The 19,747-nt window shown below is 33.8% G+C and overlaps 4 protein-coding genes across 10 annotated transcripts in view; 2 read left to right on the top strand and 2 right to left on the bottom strand.

Annotated features, from left to right (window-relative positions):
* Positions 1 to 73: 73 nt before the first annotated feature.
* Positions 74 to 2,977, bottom strand: LOC122719860 (pyruvate kinase-like). Its single transcript, XM_043946078.1, has 9 exons — positions 2,912 to 2,977; positions 2,568 to 2,709; positions 2,135 to 2,373; positions 1,747 to 1,924; positions 1,277 to 1,495; positions 1,029 to 1,204; positions 695 to 928; positions 394 to 624; positions 74 to 304 (listed from the first exon to the last, which is right to left on the bottom strand). Exons 1-9 carry the CDS (start codon positions 2,975 to 2,977, stop codon positions 74 to 76), a joined length of 1,716 nt encoding a protein of 571 aa, XP_043802013.1.
* Positions 2,978 to 4,124: 1,147 nt separating this feature from the next.
* Positions 4,125 to 14,349, top strand: LOC122719936 (sialin-like). Of its 6 annotated transcripts, none has more exons than XM_043946216.1 (11): positions 4,125 to 4,484; positions 4,975 to 5,175; positions 5,856 to 6,061; positions 6,139 to 6,360; positions 6,489 to 6,573; positions 6,680 to 6,846; positions 7,123 to 7,272; positions 7,374 to 7,506; positions 7,622 to 7,875; positions 8,328 to 8,654; positions 14,218 to 14,349. In XM_043946216.1, exons 2-10 carry the CDS (start codon positions 5,091 to 5,093, stop codon positions 8,619 to 8,621), a joined length of 1,596 nt encoding a protein of 531 aa, XP_043802151.1. In that variant the 5' UTR covers positions 4,125 to 4,484; positions 4,975 to 5,090; the 3' UTR covers positions 8,622 to 8,654; positions 14,218 to 14,349. The 6 variants fall into 6 exon arrangements, with proteins under 6 accessions (XP_043802151.1, XP_043802150.1, XP_043802152.1 ...); XM_043946215.1 differs by lacking the exon at positions 14,218 to 14,349 and adding an exon at positions 9,453 to 10,383; XM_043946214.1 differs by lacking the exon at positions 14,218 to 14,349 and having other exon boundaries at positions 4,126 to 4,484; positions 8,328 to 9,023.
* Positions 11,509 to 14,423, bottom strand: LOC122719935. 2 transcript variants are annotated; one of them, XM_043946213.1, is made up of 2 exons: positions 14,143 to 14,423; positions 11,509 to 13,423 (listed from the first exon to the last, which is right to left on the bottom strand). In XM_043946213.1, exons 1-2 carry the CDS (start codon positions 14,377 to 14,379, stop codon positions 11,597 to 11,599), a joined length of 2,064 nt encoding a protein of 687 aa, XP_043802148.1. In that variant the 5' UTR covers positions 14,380 to 14,423; the 3' UTR covers positions 11,509 to 11,596. The 2 variants fall into 2 exon arrangements, with proteins under 2 accessions (XP_043802148.1, XP_043802147.1); XM_043946212.1 differs by having other exon boundaries at positions 11,509 to 13,558.
* Positions 14,424 to 17,688: 3,265 nt separating this feature from the next.
* The window catches only part of LOC122719717 (cell wall protein DAN4-like), a 123,372-nt gene continuing 121,313 nt past the window's right edge, over positions 17,689 to 19,747 (top strand). Inside the window, exons 1-2 of the mRNA XM_043945784.1 lie at positions 17,689 to 17,759; positions 17,978 to 18,063. The gene's annotated coding sequence lies outside the window, so the exon portion shown is untranslated. The remainder of the gene's footprint in view (positions 17,760 to 17,977; positions 18,064 to 19,747) is intronic.

Genomic DNA, 19,747 nt, shown 5'->3' on the forward strand with positions numbered 1-19,747 from the left:
CAATTCCATTTTATTATCGTACAATTATGTTATTTTTTTGTGCAAAAAATGAAAAAGAAAAGATATTTATATTTCACCAGCAAGACTCCAAATCTGGGACTTGATCCTTTCTGCATCCAGGTGATACGTAAACTATACGAACACAATTAGTAAATCCTGTACCTTGACGCCATCCACTAATAATCACGACTGCATCACCGACCTTAATGTACTTTTTTTTTCTGAGAGAATCGATACCAGTTTGTATCCGAGTTTGTATGTCTTTACTCCAATCTGATAAACTTTCCTCTAAATTACATTTAAACTACGTTAAAACTTATTACAATTTTTATAAAATAGAGAATATATTGATTTGTAAATAAGAATTTTTTTTTTTTTTTTAGGAATAAATATATATTCACCTTTGTAATGAAGAGAATGGATACCGAAATAGAGCATTAACCATCTTGCGACTACTCCATATCGAGTAACTGCGAGAATTGGACATCTAGGACGATACATTGATAACAAAACAGCACTTCTTCCTGTTGTTGTAGTAACGATAATTGCTGCTGCATTCGATTTTAAGGATATGTTAACAGCACCAACTATGATCGAGTGTAAAGGGTCTATAGGTATTGGTACCTGAATAAAAAAAAATGTGTTATCATAAATTATGACATAAGAAGATTCGATACTCGAAAAGTTTTTCTACCTTGTAACTTAATTCATCGAAAATTTCTTTTTGCCATCGAGCACACTCAGCTTCTCTACATACGATATCGATATCTTTTATCAATTGAGAAGTGTCAAACATGTTCAAAGAACCAGTTTTAAGAAAAATCGCGTCTATTCCATTCAAAACAGCATTTGCAATTAAATTCATATTGATATTTATTTTATCATTTTCGTCACATACTTCGAATGATAATATGATTGGTTTTCCCATCTGAAGAAAAAATTAAAAAAAGTAAATTTGTGAATGTTAGAAAGTTGTATTTTTTTATATATATATAAATATTATAAATATTTTCTTATGATAAACTTACTTTTATACATTTTGCGATAATTATTTTTTCAACTAAAAACAGTTTTTTATCTCCTACTTCTACTTCAATACCTTTTCTGTCGAGGAGAATAGCATCAGCTGCATTCAAAATTTCGTCTAAATTTTCCAAACCTTGTTGAGACGAGATTTTTGCTATAACGCAAATTCTAGTAATATCTTTAAATAAAATTGATTAATTTATTCATTGTGTATTAATTAGTTTAAATAATATACAGATTATACGCATACTCATTTGCTTGAAGCGACTTTTAATAGTGTACAATACTTTCTCGTTACGCACGTGATTTATTATAAGAAAATCACATTCTAAATGCGAAGCCCATTTTATGTGTGCAATATCCTTTTCCGAAATTTGTGGTAATGGAACTAAACTGTCCAATAATTGTATCAGCTTGCCATCTTTTATAATACCACCTTTGATAATCTTACAAGTTATAGCTTGCTCGTCTGTATTGAAAGAATTTTTATTTTCATTAACAATTGAATCGAAAGCGAAAAAGAAATCATTTTGTCTATAATATTTTTCCAATTTTAAAAATCTTGAAAGCTATTTTCATCTCTTGAAAGCATGAATATCGATATTTAAAAAGAAAAATACCGTGTCAAATATTTTCTCGAGAAATACATCGTATTAAAAAATATCACGTATATTTTTTTTTTGCAATCGATGTTTTATATCCAACATAAAAAGAACTAACGGATGCAAGTGACTTGTAATAAAACGGCTCCTCTATCGATTAATATTCTATCTCCTACTTGACATATCCTAGGTAAATTAGGATAAGAAACCCAAAAACAGGTTGCACATCCTGCACGTTTTGCAATATCCTGCGTTACCAATTTTACCATTTTACCCTCTTTTAATTTGGCATAACCCTGTAAATATAAATATTCGATAGATACACATTTCATTTCGTAATTCCGGTAAAATTTTGATCAGCATATTACTTCAGTATATATATATTTATTTAAAAATTATTTTTTATTAGAAAATATATAAAAGTGGTAGATTTATTTTAAAATTATAAGATAAATATTAATTAATAATTAAAACTAATATGAATTTAATTCTGATTAATATCGTACTAAGCTTGTTTTATCGCTGCGGAATGCACCAGCCCTTATTTCAGGACCCTGAAGATTTATTGCGACTCCTAAGGGATATATTTCGCTCGTGAATTCGTACATCGTATTTCCCGCTTTTCTGATAGATTGTACTGTGGCTGTATGCCACTTATCCGTTTCATGCGCCATGTTCAAACGAACTATATTTGCACCAGCCATCATTATGCTAACGACAGCTTCAGGATGAGAATTCCTTCTACCTAAATTAAATAATACATGTAATTTGCGTGATATACAGAATATTTAGAAATCGGTGATACAATTATCTCGAGTATTGTAATAAGTGATATTGATATAACTAATAATTTATGATTTTTGTTTTTTTAAAATATTTCTAGTTTAATTATTTCTTTATTTTTCATAATTGGAAAATTGAATACAATTACTTATTTACCCAATGTAACCATAATACGAGTAAGTCTTGCTAGCTTGGGACTGGAATTGATATTAAGGTTTATGTTATGTTCGAGACGCGTGTTTTGATATGCTGCCTTTATTTGTTCGTCTGATATATATTGATCTTCGAAGTTTATCATCTACGTATTAAAGAATAAATCTATATATATCAATTGTCAATGTTTTCTTAATTTAGAGGTTAAAAAGAAAAAAAATTTTATACAAGATTATACAAAGATAACATAGTTTATATTTAATTTCGATTATATTAAATTAGAAACTTAATATAAGTTTTTGTTAAATTATTTAAACAACTATTATTTCTATTTATGTAAAAAATACCCATGGCATTTGATGACATAATTTTTTCCACGTGTAAGTTCCTGGTGAAGAATTATTGCATATCATTATGTAATTGAATATTAGTTGTTAGAATTAGAAGTGTCAAGGCCTAAATACATGTATTTGTAAAAATTGTAATTATAAATTATTTGTCCATTTTATCGGTGATTTTTTTTATAGATTAATATATAAGGGGTTAAGTTATATGTTACGGGTAAAAAAAAAATTTGAACACTGAATATTTTAAATATTTTTTTATTCAAGTAGATGAAACGTGTTTTAAAATTTAGCACGAAATTTTAATCAATATTCAAAATTTATTATATTTTATTGATAAATCGAAAAATACAATTTAATAAATATTTAAAATATTTAACAAATTTTTCTAATATCTTACATATAGGAAAAATGATGGACAAAGTAGAAAATAGACTTATCATCTTATGATTTCATATAATCAATTTTCTGAATTACTAATAGTGAAAGAAATCAATTGATACATCACAGTGATCTTAGAATCTTTTCTATTCATCGTTACTAACGGATGGAAAGCTGTTGAATTATCGAGTGCCACGATATTATCTACGAACGATAAGTATCTCGACACGAATAATCGTATTTATTGTATAAGTGTTATTTTTTAATAAACCTACATATTTTTCTTCAATCTCTTCTTTTTGAGAAGTATAGCATTTAAGAAACGAAGAAGTATGAATGCGTCTGTGCTAAACTGTACAGAAACGAACGTAAACATAGGAGTAGAATCAACAATTAAAAGAAGAAGATTCCACCAAAAAAAAAAAAAAATAAATAAATAACGAAAAAGAAAAAAAGAGAACCAATAATTAAAACTATACTCGCTGTATCCAAAAACTTAAATGTATAGATGATATAATTAATATAGAATAATATCTGCTCGTTTAATCTATTCTACATATTCTTCTACAATATAATCAGTCAATAACATCATAATTAAACATTGTGTAATTACATTGTGTAATACTAAATCTACAATACTTTCTTCGCTCTCTTCCAAATGAAACGAAGATTTCAAAGCGTGTCTTTTGAGCAAGCACGTTATCGCAAAAAATAAAACAATTTAAATATCTCGTTTGATTCGTTTGATATTTCACAGATTTCTGATAACGAAATTAAGGAATTTGATCGTTATCACGTATAAAATCCTTGGGTGTGCGATATCGTTTTGTGGCACGGACGTGAAAATATCACGGAGCGGGCATCAAACGGTGTTTCAAGGCTGACCTGGTATAGGTACTTATTGTATCAAGTCTCGTTAACGGGAGATGTTCATTCACTCGCGCTCACGGATGACAAGTACGGTTCGTGGAACACGAGGCGGCCGTATTGACCCGTGTCACGGAGCGACACGGAGGTGTCGGTGAGAGATCGGTGCGTTTCTTTCTACGATCGTAAAATGTGCATAAATCTGTGTAATTGTCGCGTAATGAAAACTCGAACTGTCGTGCATCGACACGTGTGATAAATATGGCAGCGCTCGTTCGTCTTAAACGTGGGAGCGTCCAGTTGAGACATGCGGCGCTTGAAATGAAAGGTAAAGGGGAAAATCTTTCTCGAGGAGATATTAATTTGACAGGACATGATTATTTAGATCGGGTAGCAGAAGCTATAAAAAAAGTTACACGATATAATGATAGGGTTGAAATAGTTATTTAAACATAGCATTACATGTAATTACATATTTGTAATTTAAAATATATGTTGTTATTATAAGAGTATTTGTTTAAACCAGAGAACAAGTTTGTGATATATGCCAATACTTAATAAAGTAATAAGATAATAAATAAATATTGTATTAGACTCGTGGTGATTAAAACTTGGAGATTTATGATTGTATATTAGATTATTAATTGCGTATCTCAAATAATACATAATTTTTTCCTGTTTTCCTACTCGAGATGTACACGGAATTTTTTATTCTATCTTCACTTTATAAAGTATACGAATGAAAAATGAAGAAGGAAATTTCTTATCATCGGATATTTGTTATTTTTTAAGAATCATTATTTGTACTACGTTTTAAGGAAACCAAAGTCGAGGTCGTTTGCATTGCACGGAATAGTAATGAGATAATAGGGATAGAATCGTACGATAAAAGAGGTATGCACACGTCGATTTTGCTCCTTTCGACTATCGTGAGATGGAAGAGTTCGTTAAAAGAGGTAGAGTGCAGTTGGTGAAACGTAGCAGTGTTCAGATAAAGCAAGCCGCATACGAAGTTCGAGGTTCGTCCAATTAAATAGATAAATACGTAAGATAAATACGATTTAAAGTAATAAATAAATAATAAATTGAATATTTTATCGATAATCTTAATAAAAATAGACGCTAATTATCATCAATTTGTACAATACTCTATATCGAATGAAAAATCAATCCATTCTCATTTCATATTTTTATTATAATTAACGTTGAATTTATGATATTTTTCTCTATAAAAAATATTAATATTATTTTGCAAAAGAAAAAACGCATGTTCTTCCAAATTTGTTATGATAATTGATAAATATACGATAAATTGATATTATACAATGGATAATTAGAAAATATTTCCTTAACTCTGAATTAAAAACCGAAATTATGAAATCTATTGTTTAATCAATTTATCAAAAACAAACAGTTAGAGACGATGTATAATAGCGCTGATAATATATGTATACAACGTGCATAACAGTTGCTTGCTGTCGCCTGATAATACGATAAAAAGAATTAAAATTATTTTGAGAATAGAATGTACTAATTTAAAAATATCACATCTAGACATCGTCTGAAACTTTATATAAATATCTATAATAACTTATATAATAAAATATTTTCGAATATTATAATTTTTTCTAATAAAATAATAATAATAATAATTTTTATGGTAAAGTTTATCAAATATTCTTGTTTAATAATTGATTAGCGGCTGTACGAGCGCGACACATCGTTGCTGCGCTTGTTGCAGTTGGATTTGCACTTTGTGGCGCGGTGGAGGTGAGCTCCTCGGTTGCATTACTTGCCAATCAAAAAGACAATCATGCCATCATTGACACATCGTGGCATTGTGAAATGCTGGTCAACATCAGTAGTCGTAACCGCACCGAAGACTTTGAAGTTATATTAATGGAGGTAAATGTATTAAATATTTTTTATATACTTTGCCGAGGAACACTTTTTTTTTAGAAAAAGGAATGAATACTTTGCAGTTACCACCCGAAGAACGTGCAGAATCTATAATGAGAGAAGCGTTTTTGTGGGGACAAGTGGCAGGTCCGATTTTAGGAGGATGTTTAGTATGGGGAAGATCAGGGCCATCTATGGTGTTCTCACGTGCTGTTCTTAGTGCTTGCTTGGCATCTTTATTGGTGCCAGCTGCATGGAGAGGCCCGTCCCATGTAGCGCTTCGTCTGTTTCAGGGATTATGTACAGTAAGAATTAAACGAAAGAATATCATGGAAGTTATAATGTGCATAATATAATTTTAGAAATAAATAAAGATAAAAATATTATAGGATAATAGAGAAATCGTTAATCACTGATGATTTCTCACTTACAGGGTGCAACTATGCCTGCTGCTCACATGCTCGCTATGACTTGGTTTAAGAGCACTCATAGAAGTTGGTACTTCAGTTGTTACGCTGGTAAATTTTTATTAATTTTAATATCGAGGTCTAGATATATATATATATAATTATATATCTCTATAACGATATTAATAATAATAATAAATATTACGTTTGTTAACAGCTGTCAGTGTTGGATACTGTCTCACAGGATGGATAGGAACAGCCGTCGTCCGAAGTTTTGGACGAGATTCGCTTTGTTATGGTCTCGTTTGCATTGCACTATGTTGGTACTTCTCTTTTGGTCGATTCGTTAAAGACACACCAAAGTCCTACCAGCACGATACAAATGTAAGATCAAATTTTCTCTTTATCTACTTTAAATGAACGATTTTCTTTTTGTATCCTTTTTTTGACAGTATTTAATTCAGATTGTTATTACGAATCATAGAGAGAAGCTAATGTTCTACGAATATTACAATGCTAATAATCCTAATACCATTGTTTTAAAAGATTAATGAAGCGTTATGTAAAATGAATTATTTCCGCGCTAAATGTTAAATTACTAAATAACGAAAAAAAAAATTATATTAAAAAAAAAGAAACATTTGAATATGAAATAAATAGGCAGCTGTGATTCCATGGGGGAAATTACTGCGATCCGTTCCTGTTTGGGCATCCGCAGTGGCAACGATGGGAAATCAATGGGGCGATGCAACTCTCGCTCTTGGTATGACGAAATATCTGAAGCTCATTTATGGATTCTCAACGGCCAATGTGAATATTTTTCAACGATATATACGTATAAACAAATTAAAACACATTCGATCCTTCGTTTTATCCTGCAAAATAAATGTTTATCTTTCAATGATTTCAAGGATTCTGTTCTGACGACGTTACCTCACATCGGACATTTCATGGCTGCTTTAACATGTGGTCTTCTCGTGGATCACGTTCGTGAATCGAAAATAGTTTCTACGACCACGGCAAGAAAATTGGTCGTTTATACTGGTACGTATTCATTAATCAATCAATTTATTAATCATCATGAACAGCTATCCATTTCTTAATTTCATCGAATTAGATTTTTATCAGAAAATAAATTGATTCGTTCTGTTTTTCGCAGCTCATTTTATACCAGCTGCCCTACTTTTCGTCGCTGGTTACGCTGGTTGCCAGGCATTAGGGGCAGCCTGGTTAGGGATAGCCGCCCTTCTCGTATCTGGCACCGCACCAGCAGGAGCTTTGGCGGCCATAGCTGACCTAGCTCCTGTAGAATCTCCAGCCTGTGCAGCGGCTGCGTGTGCATTGTGCTCGACTTTAGGCGCGGCAGGTCTATTGGCCGCTAATTACTTTGTCACCCAAGCTCTTCATGGCTCTGTAAGTTGATAATTTGATGGTAAAATTTTTCTCAATTCATATACACGATTCATATTTATTATTATTAGACAGACGTGTTCCAATCTCCGTTTTAACATCTGGCTTCCTCTTGCAAGACTCTCTCTGTGGTAAAAATACCACAGGAAACATTAAACCTTTCACGCTTGTTTATGTTAACGAAACCGCAATAACAATTTTAACGATCCTCCAATTCTAACTTCCTTACAGCCCATTAACTGTCGGTTACCAAGTGTAAGTATTCAAACTATCCTCCAATTAAAATCCTATTACATTTCGTTTTTTTTTCCTTTTTCCCCTTTCTTCTTCAACCGCGAAATCACTCGAGTAGAATCACTTAATAATTTAACCACGTATTCGTTGGAATATTTTACATTTTTCCATCAATCTTCATTACGGTAAAGAAGAACAATTTTTTTTTTTTTTTATTTTAGATAGCCGGCTCGTGGCGACTGGTGTTCGGTGTCGCCTCCGTCGTTCTGTTAACGACTGCCGCGGTTTTCTTGGCGCTTGGAAAAGGCACGCCGCAACCGTGGATACCTTCCGTGGCACGGCCACGGAGTCACGATGCAATTTACGAGCAAGACGCGTTGGAGCTCGATTACGAGGACGTGGCGGTGCAAACGGAACCTTTCAATCCTTATCCGCTCGAGGAGGACGCCGAAGGCGCGAGAAACGTGCCTCGTTCCGCCTCGGTCCACTCGGAAGTTTCGCAGGCGTCCACCTAGATTCACGGTCATACGTGAGAATTTCGATATTCAGTTCAGTATTTTTTTTTTCTTTTTTGTATGTAAGGATTATATTTCATATTTCGTTAATATTTGTACAAAATATCGAGGAGTTATTTTAAAGTTTTAAGCGACTGCGGACGTTTATGCAAATTGTTTAAGTTTAATTATACGTGTACGTTGCACATTCCTTTCACGTCTATTGTTTCACTTTTTGGAGTCAAACGGTTGTGTGACGCTAGTCATATATTCAGAAGCGAAACCGATCTACTTTATCGAAAAATTTTTCCCAATTTTAGGCGCTTAAGTTTTAAGAAATTGGACGATTTTATCTTTCTTAAATATTCTCAAGATATTCGAATATTAAAACAATGGATTGAAATAAATTAGAAATTTGATCGATTTCGCGTTATTACCTTATTAATTATTCACTTTTATGTTAGCGCGATAAATACGCTTGCGTAAAAAGCGTCAAAAGTAAAGTAAGTTGTATAGAATATAGCTCTCTCTCGTGATATTTTACTACACGATTGTTACCCAAACGTATCGAGATCGTATCATATCCCTGCGAATTCCCCTTTCTTTCTCTTTGTCTCCGTGTTTCTTTGCCGATCGTGAATATGTATCGTGCACGGATACATACATACGACAAGACAATGAATCCATCTTAAGTGTGTATATCTTTTACAACTTTCCATTACAAACGACGAGGAAAGTGGATGAAAAGAACTTGTTGCTCCAATTATATTGGATGGAAACGACCTCCAACTCTTCTTATTTACCTAGGTGGTCCATATTAAAAAATACGCTCGTTATTGGCACTGTTCACAGGATACCGGAAGTCACACAGTTGCAAACTATAGGAACACGGTCCAGTTGGCGAATACCTCCTCGTTTCTTAACGACAACCTTTCACGCGTGCATCCGGTCCCAGCAGAAAAACCGAAAGGTTGCCTGCCATGAAAAAAATTCTTTCCTCCATTACCGTTAAACTATCCGTTTCCGTTCTATTTCTCGATAAATACCCAGTTATTGTAATCGATATCAATTTCACGATATTTGTCGAATGTTATTTAATTCTTAAGTGAAGTGAAATTTTTTCGAATTCGTGCACGGATTAATTTATCGATGATTTATCTCTGGGACGAAGAAAGACATTGTCATAATAATTCTCGAATATCAAATATTGATATCATTCATGTATGTAAATCGAAAATTTTTTGAATCCGTTTTAAAACTGATTCGATTGTATATTCTTTTGCAAAAATCAAAAAAATATTCGTGAAGTTTGTGCGATGTATTTCTATGGAGATTTGGCAAGAGGTAAAAAAAAAAAAAGAGTACGTGGAAACTAACGTGCAAAATCTCATGATCTACGCTCCTGTCGTGTAGCGACCGTCTAACAAATACGAGTTCTCGTATCCAGCAGCAAAGTGTCGCAACCCGCGATGCTAATTACCAACAGGTAGACATGTTATTATTCTTTCTGGTACGCCGGCTCTCAGAGACTTATGAAATGAATTTTCACACCATATAGTTTATATCTATCATCTATCTCGTTTTTATTTCGATATAAGTATATTACACTAATTTCGTATAAAATTATATTTACAATATGGAATGAAGAACGTTAATTTGGATACGTTCAATATTCAATTGAAGTAAATTCAAATTCGAGTTATTGAATTATCGGTAAATTTAAAATTTAAAATTGCAATACAACAAGAATATCGTGGACAAAAATAAGAATGACTGAATCAAACTAATAAAAAAAAAAAAAAAAAAANAAAAAAAAAAAAAAAAGAGAGAAATATTTCTAAAATCTAGAAATAACCTAAAATCTAAATTTAATAAACGATACTTCGCATTGACAATGACGATTGAACATATCCAATTATACTTTTGAGCTAAATTAAAGTACTTTCCGCTCGTCTCTTTGGAAATTTCTACGCTACGTGACATACAAAGTAAGATACAGTAAACGCAGCAACTGTATGCAAGATCAACGTAATTGTACTAGATTGACCATATACACCGCCATTTCGTCGACTTAAATGTAACGACGATTCGACTCGAAAGCAAGAACGAGTCGTTGCGAGATAGTTGAAAGTTGCCGCGCGGAAAATCGTATGGACGAACACACGTGGGACGTTTTCCCTTTCATAGAAGTCGATTCGTTTCGCTGACGATACCGGTCCGTGTTGTTCCGTGAAAACTGTGTCGCCACGATCGACCTTATCGACGCCGCTTTTCCTTCATTCTCACGCTCTTCTCTCGGCTATCTTCTCGTTATGGAAACGGATCATCTCTGTGTCCAGCTACTGTAATTAAGACGTTTCTTTGGACGAGAAAATTAATTGTCGAAGAAGATAAATAACCTTGTAATTCTTTTGACAAACGAGTATTGGAACGAGTATGAAAGTATAATCTCAAGGGAAACGTAAAAAAAAAAGGGGACGTCGAGTGTGAGAACGGTTCATTGCGAAATTTCTTTTTCATAAAATTCTTTGTCTTTAGGGATAATTTAATAACAGAAAAATAAATAATATATTTCGAAACATTTTGTCTAAATTGTACAAACCTAAGAGAATCTTTTCGCTTACAAATTTACGTTTACTTTTTACAGTATCCCTTAATGTTTCGAATCTATCAATTTATTCATCAATATTCATATCAATTATCGTTGATAATTTTTAAATTGTGACACGTGTCATTTCCTAAAAATATATATATATATATATATATATATATATATATATTCTACAGGAAATATTAACTTTTCTACGTAATTATAATTACATCTTCCTATTTAATTCGTGAAATCACTCGTACGTGTGACCTCGTATATTCTACAAACGAAATAGTATTCGTTATAAAAAAAAAAAAAAAAAAAAAATGAACTAAATTCCGACGTCAACTTAAACATTCTTTGATTTCATAACCACCGAGAGCTAAGTGATCAGAGATAGAATTATTCACATCTTCTTCTTCATCGTCTCCTTCCCGTCCTCCTCCTCGTCGCTAATGATCTGCACGCTCCTAACCGGTCCAGTCTTCCTGTACCTCGAAGCAGGCGTGGTTGTGGTCATAATCGGTGACGTGAGCATGGGAGGCGGCCGTTCAGCGTTAATCGCCAGTTGCAGCATCCTCAACAACAATGCTTCTCGGATAGGTGCGGGCAATATTTCATCCCCCTCGTCACCGATCTCTTGCGCGTAAAACTTCTGCCTGTATACCCTCTTCGAGTACCGACCTCCGTCGTTGTAATCTTCGTACTGTTGGGGTTGATAAACAGGGCTCAAGGGCCTGGTGAACACGGGACGCCTGACGGGGACACGATCGCCGTACTGAAGGGGAACTTGTTGGTCGTAGCCCGGAATTTCTGATCGTGGCGCAGCAACTGTCTGATAGCCTGGCTGATAAGAGGGATACGGTTGCTGGTCGTACAGTGCGTCCTCCAGGTAAGTTTTCGGATAGGAGAGGGCCTGGACGCCGTACTGGCTGACCAGCAACCTCCTCAACAGTAATTGGAAGTCACGTCTGCTCAGAGGCGGGTTGATTGGATTCGGTGGTTCCGGGGGTAAGGCTAGCGTGCTGCTCCTGTAAGGATATTCCGAGGTCGTTTGATACTCCCTTTCATCGACTGGGCTAACAGGTGGCGAGACGGGTCTCAACACGGGCCTCGGTTCTTGGAAGATGACGGGTCGCGGGAAAGGCCTTGGACGCATGTAGCCCGGCGCCATGGCGACTCTGGGGTCTTCTTCTTGCTCCGGAGGAACAGGATTCTCCGTCAGATAGTGAATATTTGCGTCCGTTGTCGTGGAGTAAAGCGGCTGCTGGTTAGGGAGGGGGCGCAACAAGATCCTATTGATGGAGAGCGGCCTGTAAGCGGGATCCTCTTCGATGTTCGGCTGAGCGGGAACTAAGATTCTTCCACCCGGCACCTCGCGCAAGAACTGGTCCGGTTGTTGCCTGACGAAGATGGGCTCCGTGCTCTGGCGTAGATACTCTCGATTTTCCGCCGCCAAGCGCGGGGGGCCGCGGATCAAAACAGGTTGAGGCTGAGAGACACGCTCCTCCTGAGGCATTTTCGTCTCCGCTTCGAAAGCTCTGGAGTTTACGTTTTCGAACGATCTCGACGAAGCGAGGTTCTCCCGATTGACGTACACTTTCGGCTTTTCGACCCGACCAGCCGGCGAGACGCGTTGCAGAACCCTTGGCGGAGTGGTCGTGGTGAACAGGGGCCGAGTCGTGGACAAGGAACCACCGTAAACGTCTGAATGATCGTCGTTGCTACCCTCCACGATTGGATTAGGTTTCGTGGTGTCTTCGTGGAGCTGTCTCCTTAAATTATTCCCACTCGTCACTTTGGTCTCGTCCTCTTTCTCCATGAAATCGTCGGAGATGGGACGTAAAGTTTGATCGACCGGCCGTTTGGCAAAAATGATTTTTCTGTACGTGGATGTTTTATCATCCGTGGTTGGTCGATTTATCTGGGAATCTTCGTCCTCTGTTTCGCTTTCTTCTTCGATTATCAGTGGCCTCTGTTGCCCGTTTATAATGAAACGTGGTCTGTTCTTTCCCGTTCCTTTCAGATAATGACTGAATATCATCTTCGGTTGTTCCGTCGTGGTCGTAGTTGTGCTCGTGGAAGTGGTCGTCGTCTTTCTGTTTCGCGGTATGGATTGAACCACCGACGATTTCGTGGATGCCTCGGTCGAGGAAGGATAGACGATGTTCGGTTTCTTGGTCGTGGTGGTACGATTTAAACGTGGAATGCTTTGTACGACGGACACGTGCTCCTGTAATGGCGACACCGTGGTTGCTTTAAATCCTGTTCCATTAGAGGAAGAGTACGATACCCTCTTAATTTCACCATCCGCGTCGACGAAACCGAACGTACCCTTGATGTTGCCTAAAACGTCACGGCTCTCGACCTGACAATAATTTCTTCCGTTCAGCAAATTTCTCGTTGATTTGAAAAGTTTTAAAAATATTCCATTGAATTGAAATTAATTTCGAAATATTTTTCTTTACGTGGACACGTTACGTGTGTAAGTTTTCGCTAACAATAAATAAAATTTCGTTAAATATTTATATTAAATGGATATAAATTATTTGATTTTAAAAGAATAAATCGTATAAACGTAAGATTTATTGTATTACTCGAAATTTATGCCAAGCACTTTCATGTTTTCTATTGCATAAATTTAACCTACTTTATTCGCTCTATTAGCGATGTTTCGAGAGAGAATTCTGCCCAATTAAGTTGTTCAAATTATTCAAAGAAGCTGTTTCCTTTATTTCAACAACAATTAGAAAATATAAACGATGTCAATATTTAACAATTTAACAATTTAATTGCACAATTTGCTTGTTCAAACAGTACCTCTTTCCGCTAGAAGATTACTCGAATTATGAAACGCGTTACGTTACAACGATAAATCTCTCGAGTATTAAGAAACGTAGAACGCCCATTACATACCTTTCGCATTAAACGGTGCAAGCTATTTAATCTTACCTTGAAAGATCCATCCCCAGCCTCGTAACCGTACGTGTAAGAGCCGTCTTCATTCACTTTTCTGATCTGTTTCAGGATCGCCACCTGTTGATCGTGGTGTGTCTCGGATGTTTGCTGATCCGTGACGTTTGAACAGCCCGCGGTAACCAGACAGAAAATTGCCATCAGCCATGGCGTCATCTCGACGGCGGCAGATGTTGATCTCTGTAAACAGAGAGTTAAATATAATTGGCGCATCTTATGTTTAATTCAATAATCTTTACCGCTTGGAATATAGTTAATGATAAAAAAACTAATGTCGCATCGATCAACATTATTTAAATTACGAAAGAATATTTATATAAATTTCTTAATCACTTGCATTTATTATATTGTATATAAAAACGACTTAAAAAAAAAAAAGATCGTTTCGATCGATGGTAACTTGGCAAAAAAAGAAGGTTGTTCACAAATAAAAAAATATTTTAAAAAGAAAAGAGAAGGAAAAGAGAGATGGAAAAATATTGAACTGGAATCAAAAAACTCTAGAACACTAAGAAGGAAGGTTGTTCACAAATAAAAAAATATTTTAAAAAGAAAAGAAAAGGAAAAGAGAGATGGAAAATTATTGAACTGGAATCAAAAAAATCACTCTAGGAAACTAAGAAAGAAGATTGTTCACAAATAAAAAAATATTTTAAAAAGAAAAGAAAAGGAAAAGAGAGATGGAAAAGTATTGAACTGGAATCAAAAAATCACTCTAGGACACTTTTCACTTAAACTGATTTTATTAGAGACGTCGAAGCACCGCACAGCAAAGAACTACCGAGAACTGTGCACTGAAAAGTGAAAACGATGCACTGCTATATTCACAATCACCGGGAATACACAATGGATATATCGGATATATCCCGCGAGATATATCGTAATTAAATTTCGCTGGATTAAATTAGCCTTTGTAGTTGTTCGATATTAATCAATTGATAGATGCGATGAACACGTTGCCACACTGATCGGTGAGCCGTAAGTAGTTCGAACGGTAAGTAAATACCTTGTAACTGGAAACCATGTTACCGCAGATGCGGTGAACGTTCTTAATATCGCGTGGGGTGCCCACTGCCGTTATATATAGAGTGACACAGCGTACAACCACCACCCTTTCCACCTCAACGTGCTCTCCAGCGACGCGCTCAACCTTGATGACCCCTAAATGTTGGTTACGAGAAGTATATGTAATATTGAATAATACAAGCTAATCAAACGTTCTTGTCTCCGTAATTGAAAATTACGCAATTTTCGTTCACTTTCGGTATTGGCTTTTCTATTTCGATGTATCGATCAATTTGGATCAATGGATCGGAATATTTAATACACATTCATTTCGAACGAAATAAAATTTTTTCGAAGTATTTTTTAAATATTTTATATTTAAGGTTTTTATATTTTACGTAAAATTTATTTATGAACAGTAATAATTGTGTTACACAATATAATTCCATTTCGTTTATGTACATTTTCTCCTCGTACTAACAAATCTAAACATATAATAAACGTTTTTCTAACAAGTAATAAATATTTCAGATCATTGCGTTCATCTATTCCTCATATTGTTTTAAATACATCATTCACAAAGCCTGCAATCTAACGATACAAGCCGAATTCAAAATTCCAATGGTTTTTCCATGCTTACAATTATTAATTATTCTTAAGAATAATTGAAACATTCCATTTCTCGTCACGAGGAAAAAAGAAAGAACGGAATAAAAAAAAAAATTCGCGTGGATCACGATGAAAGTAAAGCGGCGACAAGAAAGAGCGGAAGTTTCTTTACAAATGGTGGGCGCAAAGACAAAGAGGAAACAGCGACGACAGAATAGAAGAAGTTTTGGACTCGAAGGGGACACGAGTGAAAGCCACGTGGGAGTACGCGGCCAGACAAGAACAGTAGTAGTCTGTAAAATCTGTAACAATAGTTCCCATAGTGTGCAACATCTCGTATTGTGGTATTCGAGTTCTATTCTAGACACTCCCACAGGACAATTATTACATCATGCAATTTCCTCCAAGTTTCGTACAGAGATTAATTTTTTTGATGCCACTTTGATATGCCTCTGTCGTGGACCGTGGATCGGTTGTATATCTCCTCTTTAGATCCCTTGTTGTTCAATCTCTCGCGGATTGTCGTTGCACTCCCTCTTCGTAGTCAGTTTGTAGTTTCGAGTCATTGTTATTGGGAATTTTAAGACAGTCGCGTTGCTTAACCTCGCATTTGCGATTCTGATACGCGGCTACGCGTTCACCGGGCGCTTATTTGAAAAAAAAAAAAGAAAAAAAATTAATTGTCTGTCATCTTTTTTGATCCTCGAGTCGAGATTTCTGCTTTTATATACGGGAATACCGGTATTCATCTTCGTTTAATTAAGAATAGAGGAAATGACGCTTCAATTTCACTTTTCATCTTCCTTTTATGCAGAGATTTTATCTTGCGATAGTTATGAAATCTTTGATCTTTCTTTTTGTTTATTAGAGATATAAATATTTTTGATGTACGATCGCACGAAGAGATATTGCATTTAATTTTCTTAAATTTTCTGTATTTGATTGACTGTCAAAAGATTCTGAAATTCATGTCAAAGGAAATTGAATTGTTTTTCATTTCTGATATCCGTTTTTCGTTATTTGGAATTCGAAAACAAAGTTATTTTTGGTTTAAGATAAGAATTATTACGAAATTAAACTGATCGTGATAATTATACTTTGCGAGTATACTTCAAACGTCAAATGGAATCTAAGGGATATACATATACTTCAGGACATGCAATCCAACTTTCCGGAAGAAGTTAGCGAATACAGTGTTAATTGTAAGGCAACACACAGACCGTGCATTATTGTGAGTACGTTTTATGGACACGCCTACATTATTACCTGTGAAACAACTGACATTCTTGCTCTGAGAACTGAATAATGGTATTTTGTTTTAAACATTCCATAATATTAAAAATACACTTTAAATTTCATAGAGTTATTTTGAATCGCATAATTTATTTCTAAGACATGTTTTAAAATCTATTTTGCATTAATTTTTTCATTTTATGGAAAACAAACTATAAATATCCATATTTTATAAATATAGATGACAACATTGTTATTGCACTGTCCCGTAATTCTCATCCTAGATACATATTTGATTATGTATCATAGAATATCGATCATGATGACTCATTGATGACAGTACCTTGAACAAGTATACTACTTCTTTCGTAAAAGTTCTTTCGTAAAAGTATTATTAATTAATACGTGAAGCAATTTTATATATATGGAAAAAAGATATTACAATATATACTGCTTTTTTTAAAAGAATCTATTTGTAATATTTAATTCTTTGCTTCAAATTTTTCAAAAATGTTTCAAAATACTTTGTATATGTTTTTAAATATACGAAAATACGCGCCTTATTCGATATATCTCGATACGTGCCGTGTTCGATATATCTTTCGATGATTGCGCGCGCATCGCTTCAGTACTAACGTTCGAATTTGCCACAATGTCAGTGTCCCTTAAATTTCGCGAAAATAATTCAGTGTTTTAGACAAGTGAAAGTGTGTGAAATCAAACTTTGATATTAATTATAATTAAATGTAAGTAAATTTTTTTGTGCATATATAATTTTGTCGATTTTATACGATTTTGATATTTTTTAACTCAATTTGATAATCTTAGGTTAGATTAGCATTTTTGGCACAAATATGATTAAAATAATCAAAATTAATTTAATTATTTGATTAATTAATTAAAACATAATCATTTCTAAATAGTTTAAGCGAAGGAGAATTAAAATATGTATCTTTATTGACAGGTTAATAAACTTTGTCATCTTTCGTCGTATTTCTTCGTGCATTTTTTCGACAACGGATACGAACAGCAATATGCGTCACTGCAATGGTGAGTGAATATAATTTTCTAAAAGTAAGCATAGTTAATAAATGTAACAATAACATTAAAATAAATATTTATTTTAAATAACGAATTTTTGATTAACTATGCTTACTTATTATTATAATATTATTTTTATGAATTGCTTTTAAAATTTACATTCAATTGCAATTAAAATTACAATTATTCTTTTATAAATTATGTCAAGTATAATTTATTGTCGAATATATTTTGTATCAAAATTATGAAAGAAATTGATTGTTTCATTAATCTTCCATCGGTAAGACAGTGTTCTATAAAGTTGCTATGCAACTTTCGCTAAACTCCGATAGTTGTAAAATCGTAAATTATACTATGACATACTACAATATATTTATATCTACTATAAATTAAAAATTTTATACTAACAATAACATATATTTATCATAAAAATCTATATCAAAATTTAAATAATATTTTGTTTATTTATATCAAATAACTTATTCTCATCTTCGCTTATAAAACAAAAACTTCAGAATAGGTTAGATCATTAAGCAAAGGATAGAATGTAAAATTTATAATTGAAGTTATCTATAGAATAAATTTTAACTTTAATTAAATCAATCTTTTAAAATACCATTGAATTCAATATATTAAATAATTTAACAATAACTTGAGAGAAACATTTATCATTTAATGTATGTCGAAATTTGACTTCATATCGTATAAATCATTTGGTTCGCGCGCTTTCACAATTGTATTTCAAAGAGAAGTTTAAAAAAAGAATATTGGCAACTACTTGCTGTATATAAACTTGACGCGATTTGATTTAATACTTTAACCAGATCCTTTCGTTTTCAATCACTTTCACCAATGTAGTTAACTTTTACCGCAAAAGTGAATTTATTTACAAAGAACTATATATTCCCTTCCGCACTGTTTCCTGATTATTGTTCGATTCTTTTCATTTGTTTTCGTTATTCGTATATATACTAGAATAATGATACTAGAATAAAAAAATATCTAGAATATATATATTAAGAATTCTTACGTTAAACCAAAGTTGAATATTTTCCGACATCAATAATCTATGTGGTTAATGTAATTTTACATAAAAACAAAAAAATTTTCATTTTTTATCTCTATCTTTCTCAAAATAAAAATAAAAATTATTTTCTATCGAATATTAATATTCCTTTTAGAAATTGAATTAAATTTTCATTTGTTCATCTCAAAAATCCATCTATGATCTCCAAAGATCAGATCTATTTCTTTTAAGGGGCTGAATTAAATTCTCCATCGTTCGTTTCAAAGATCAATCGATTATCTTCAAAGATTAGATCTGTTTCGTGACATTTGTATTAAAATAAATTTATACGATACCCTATTCTTCGAGTAACCCAATTTAATCATCGAATCTCGAATAATCATTGCGTCATTCTATTGCACCTCCCAAGATTTCAATCGAACTCGATTCTCCTTTCGAACGTTGCTGCCCTTAATCGGGCGAGGAGGTTGCACACGTGCTATTTATGATGGGATCGTAGCGAGAACGTAGAAACTTGGACAGTAAACATCTCTGGTGATGTAATGATGCTTACATGCAATTGCACGCGTCGACTTCCTTATTTTTCTAATTTCTTTTTTACGGAAGCGGTTTCCGCGTGCGTTTAACCACTGTGAAACACGAATAGAAAATAGACCGCTGTCAGTG

The sequence above is a fragment of the Apis laboriosa genome, unplaced genomic scaffold (assembly GCF_014066325.1).
Source record: "Apis laboriosa isolate Shangri-la unplaced genomic scaffold, ASM1406632v1 scaffold9_cov152, whole genome shotgun sequence".
Classification (NCBI taxonomy): domain Eukaryota; kingdom Metazoa; phylum Arthropoda; class Insecta; order Hymenoptera; family Apidae; genus Apis; species Apis laboriosa.

Coding starts and splice junctions, on each gene's coding strand:
- LOC122719860 (XM_043946078.1), bottom strand. CDS start 2,977: ATGATATGCAATAATTCTTCACCAGGAACTTACACGTGGAAAAAATTA. Junction 2,374..2,567: donor TCGTATTATGGTTACATTGG/GTAAATAAGTAA, acceptor TATTTAATTTAG/GTAGAAGGAATTCTCATCCT. Junction 625..694: donor TCGATGAATTAAGTTACAAG/GTAGAAAAACTT, acceptor TTTTTTATTCAG/GTACCAATACCTATAGACCC.
- LOC122719936 (XM_043946216.1), top strand. CDS start 5,091: ATGGAAGAGTTCGTTAAAAGAGGTAGAGTGCAGTTGGTGAAACGTAGC. Junction 6,062..6,138: donor TTGAAGTTATATTAATGGAG/GTAAATGTATTA, acceptor AATACTTTGCAG/TTACCACCCGAAGAACGTGC. Junction 7,273..7,373: donor ATGGATTCTCAACGGCCAAT/GTGAATATTTTT, acceptor AATGATTTCAAG/GATTCTGTTCTGACGACGTT.
- LOC122719935 (XM_043946212.1), bottom strand. CDS start 14,379: ATGCGCCAATTATATTTAACTCTCTGTTTACAGAGATCAACATCTGCC. Junction 13,559..14,142: donor CTGGGGATGGATCTTTCAAG/GTAAGATTAAAT, acceptor AATTATTGTCAG/GTCGAGAGCCGTGACGTTTT.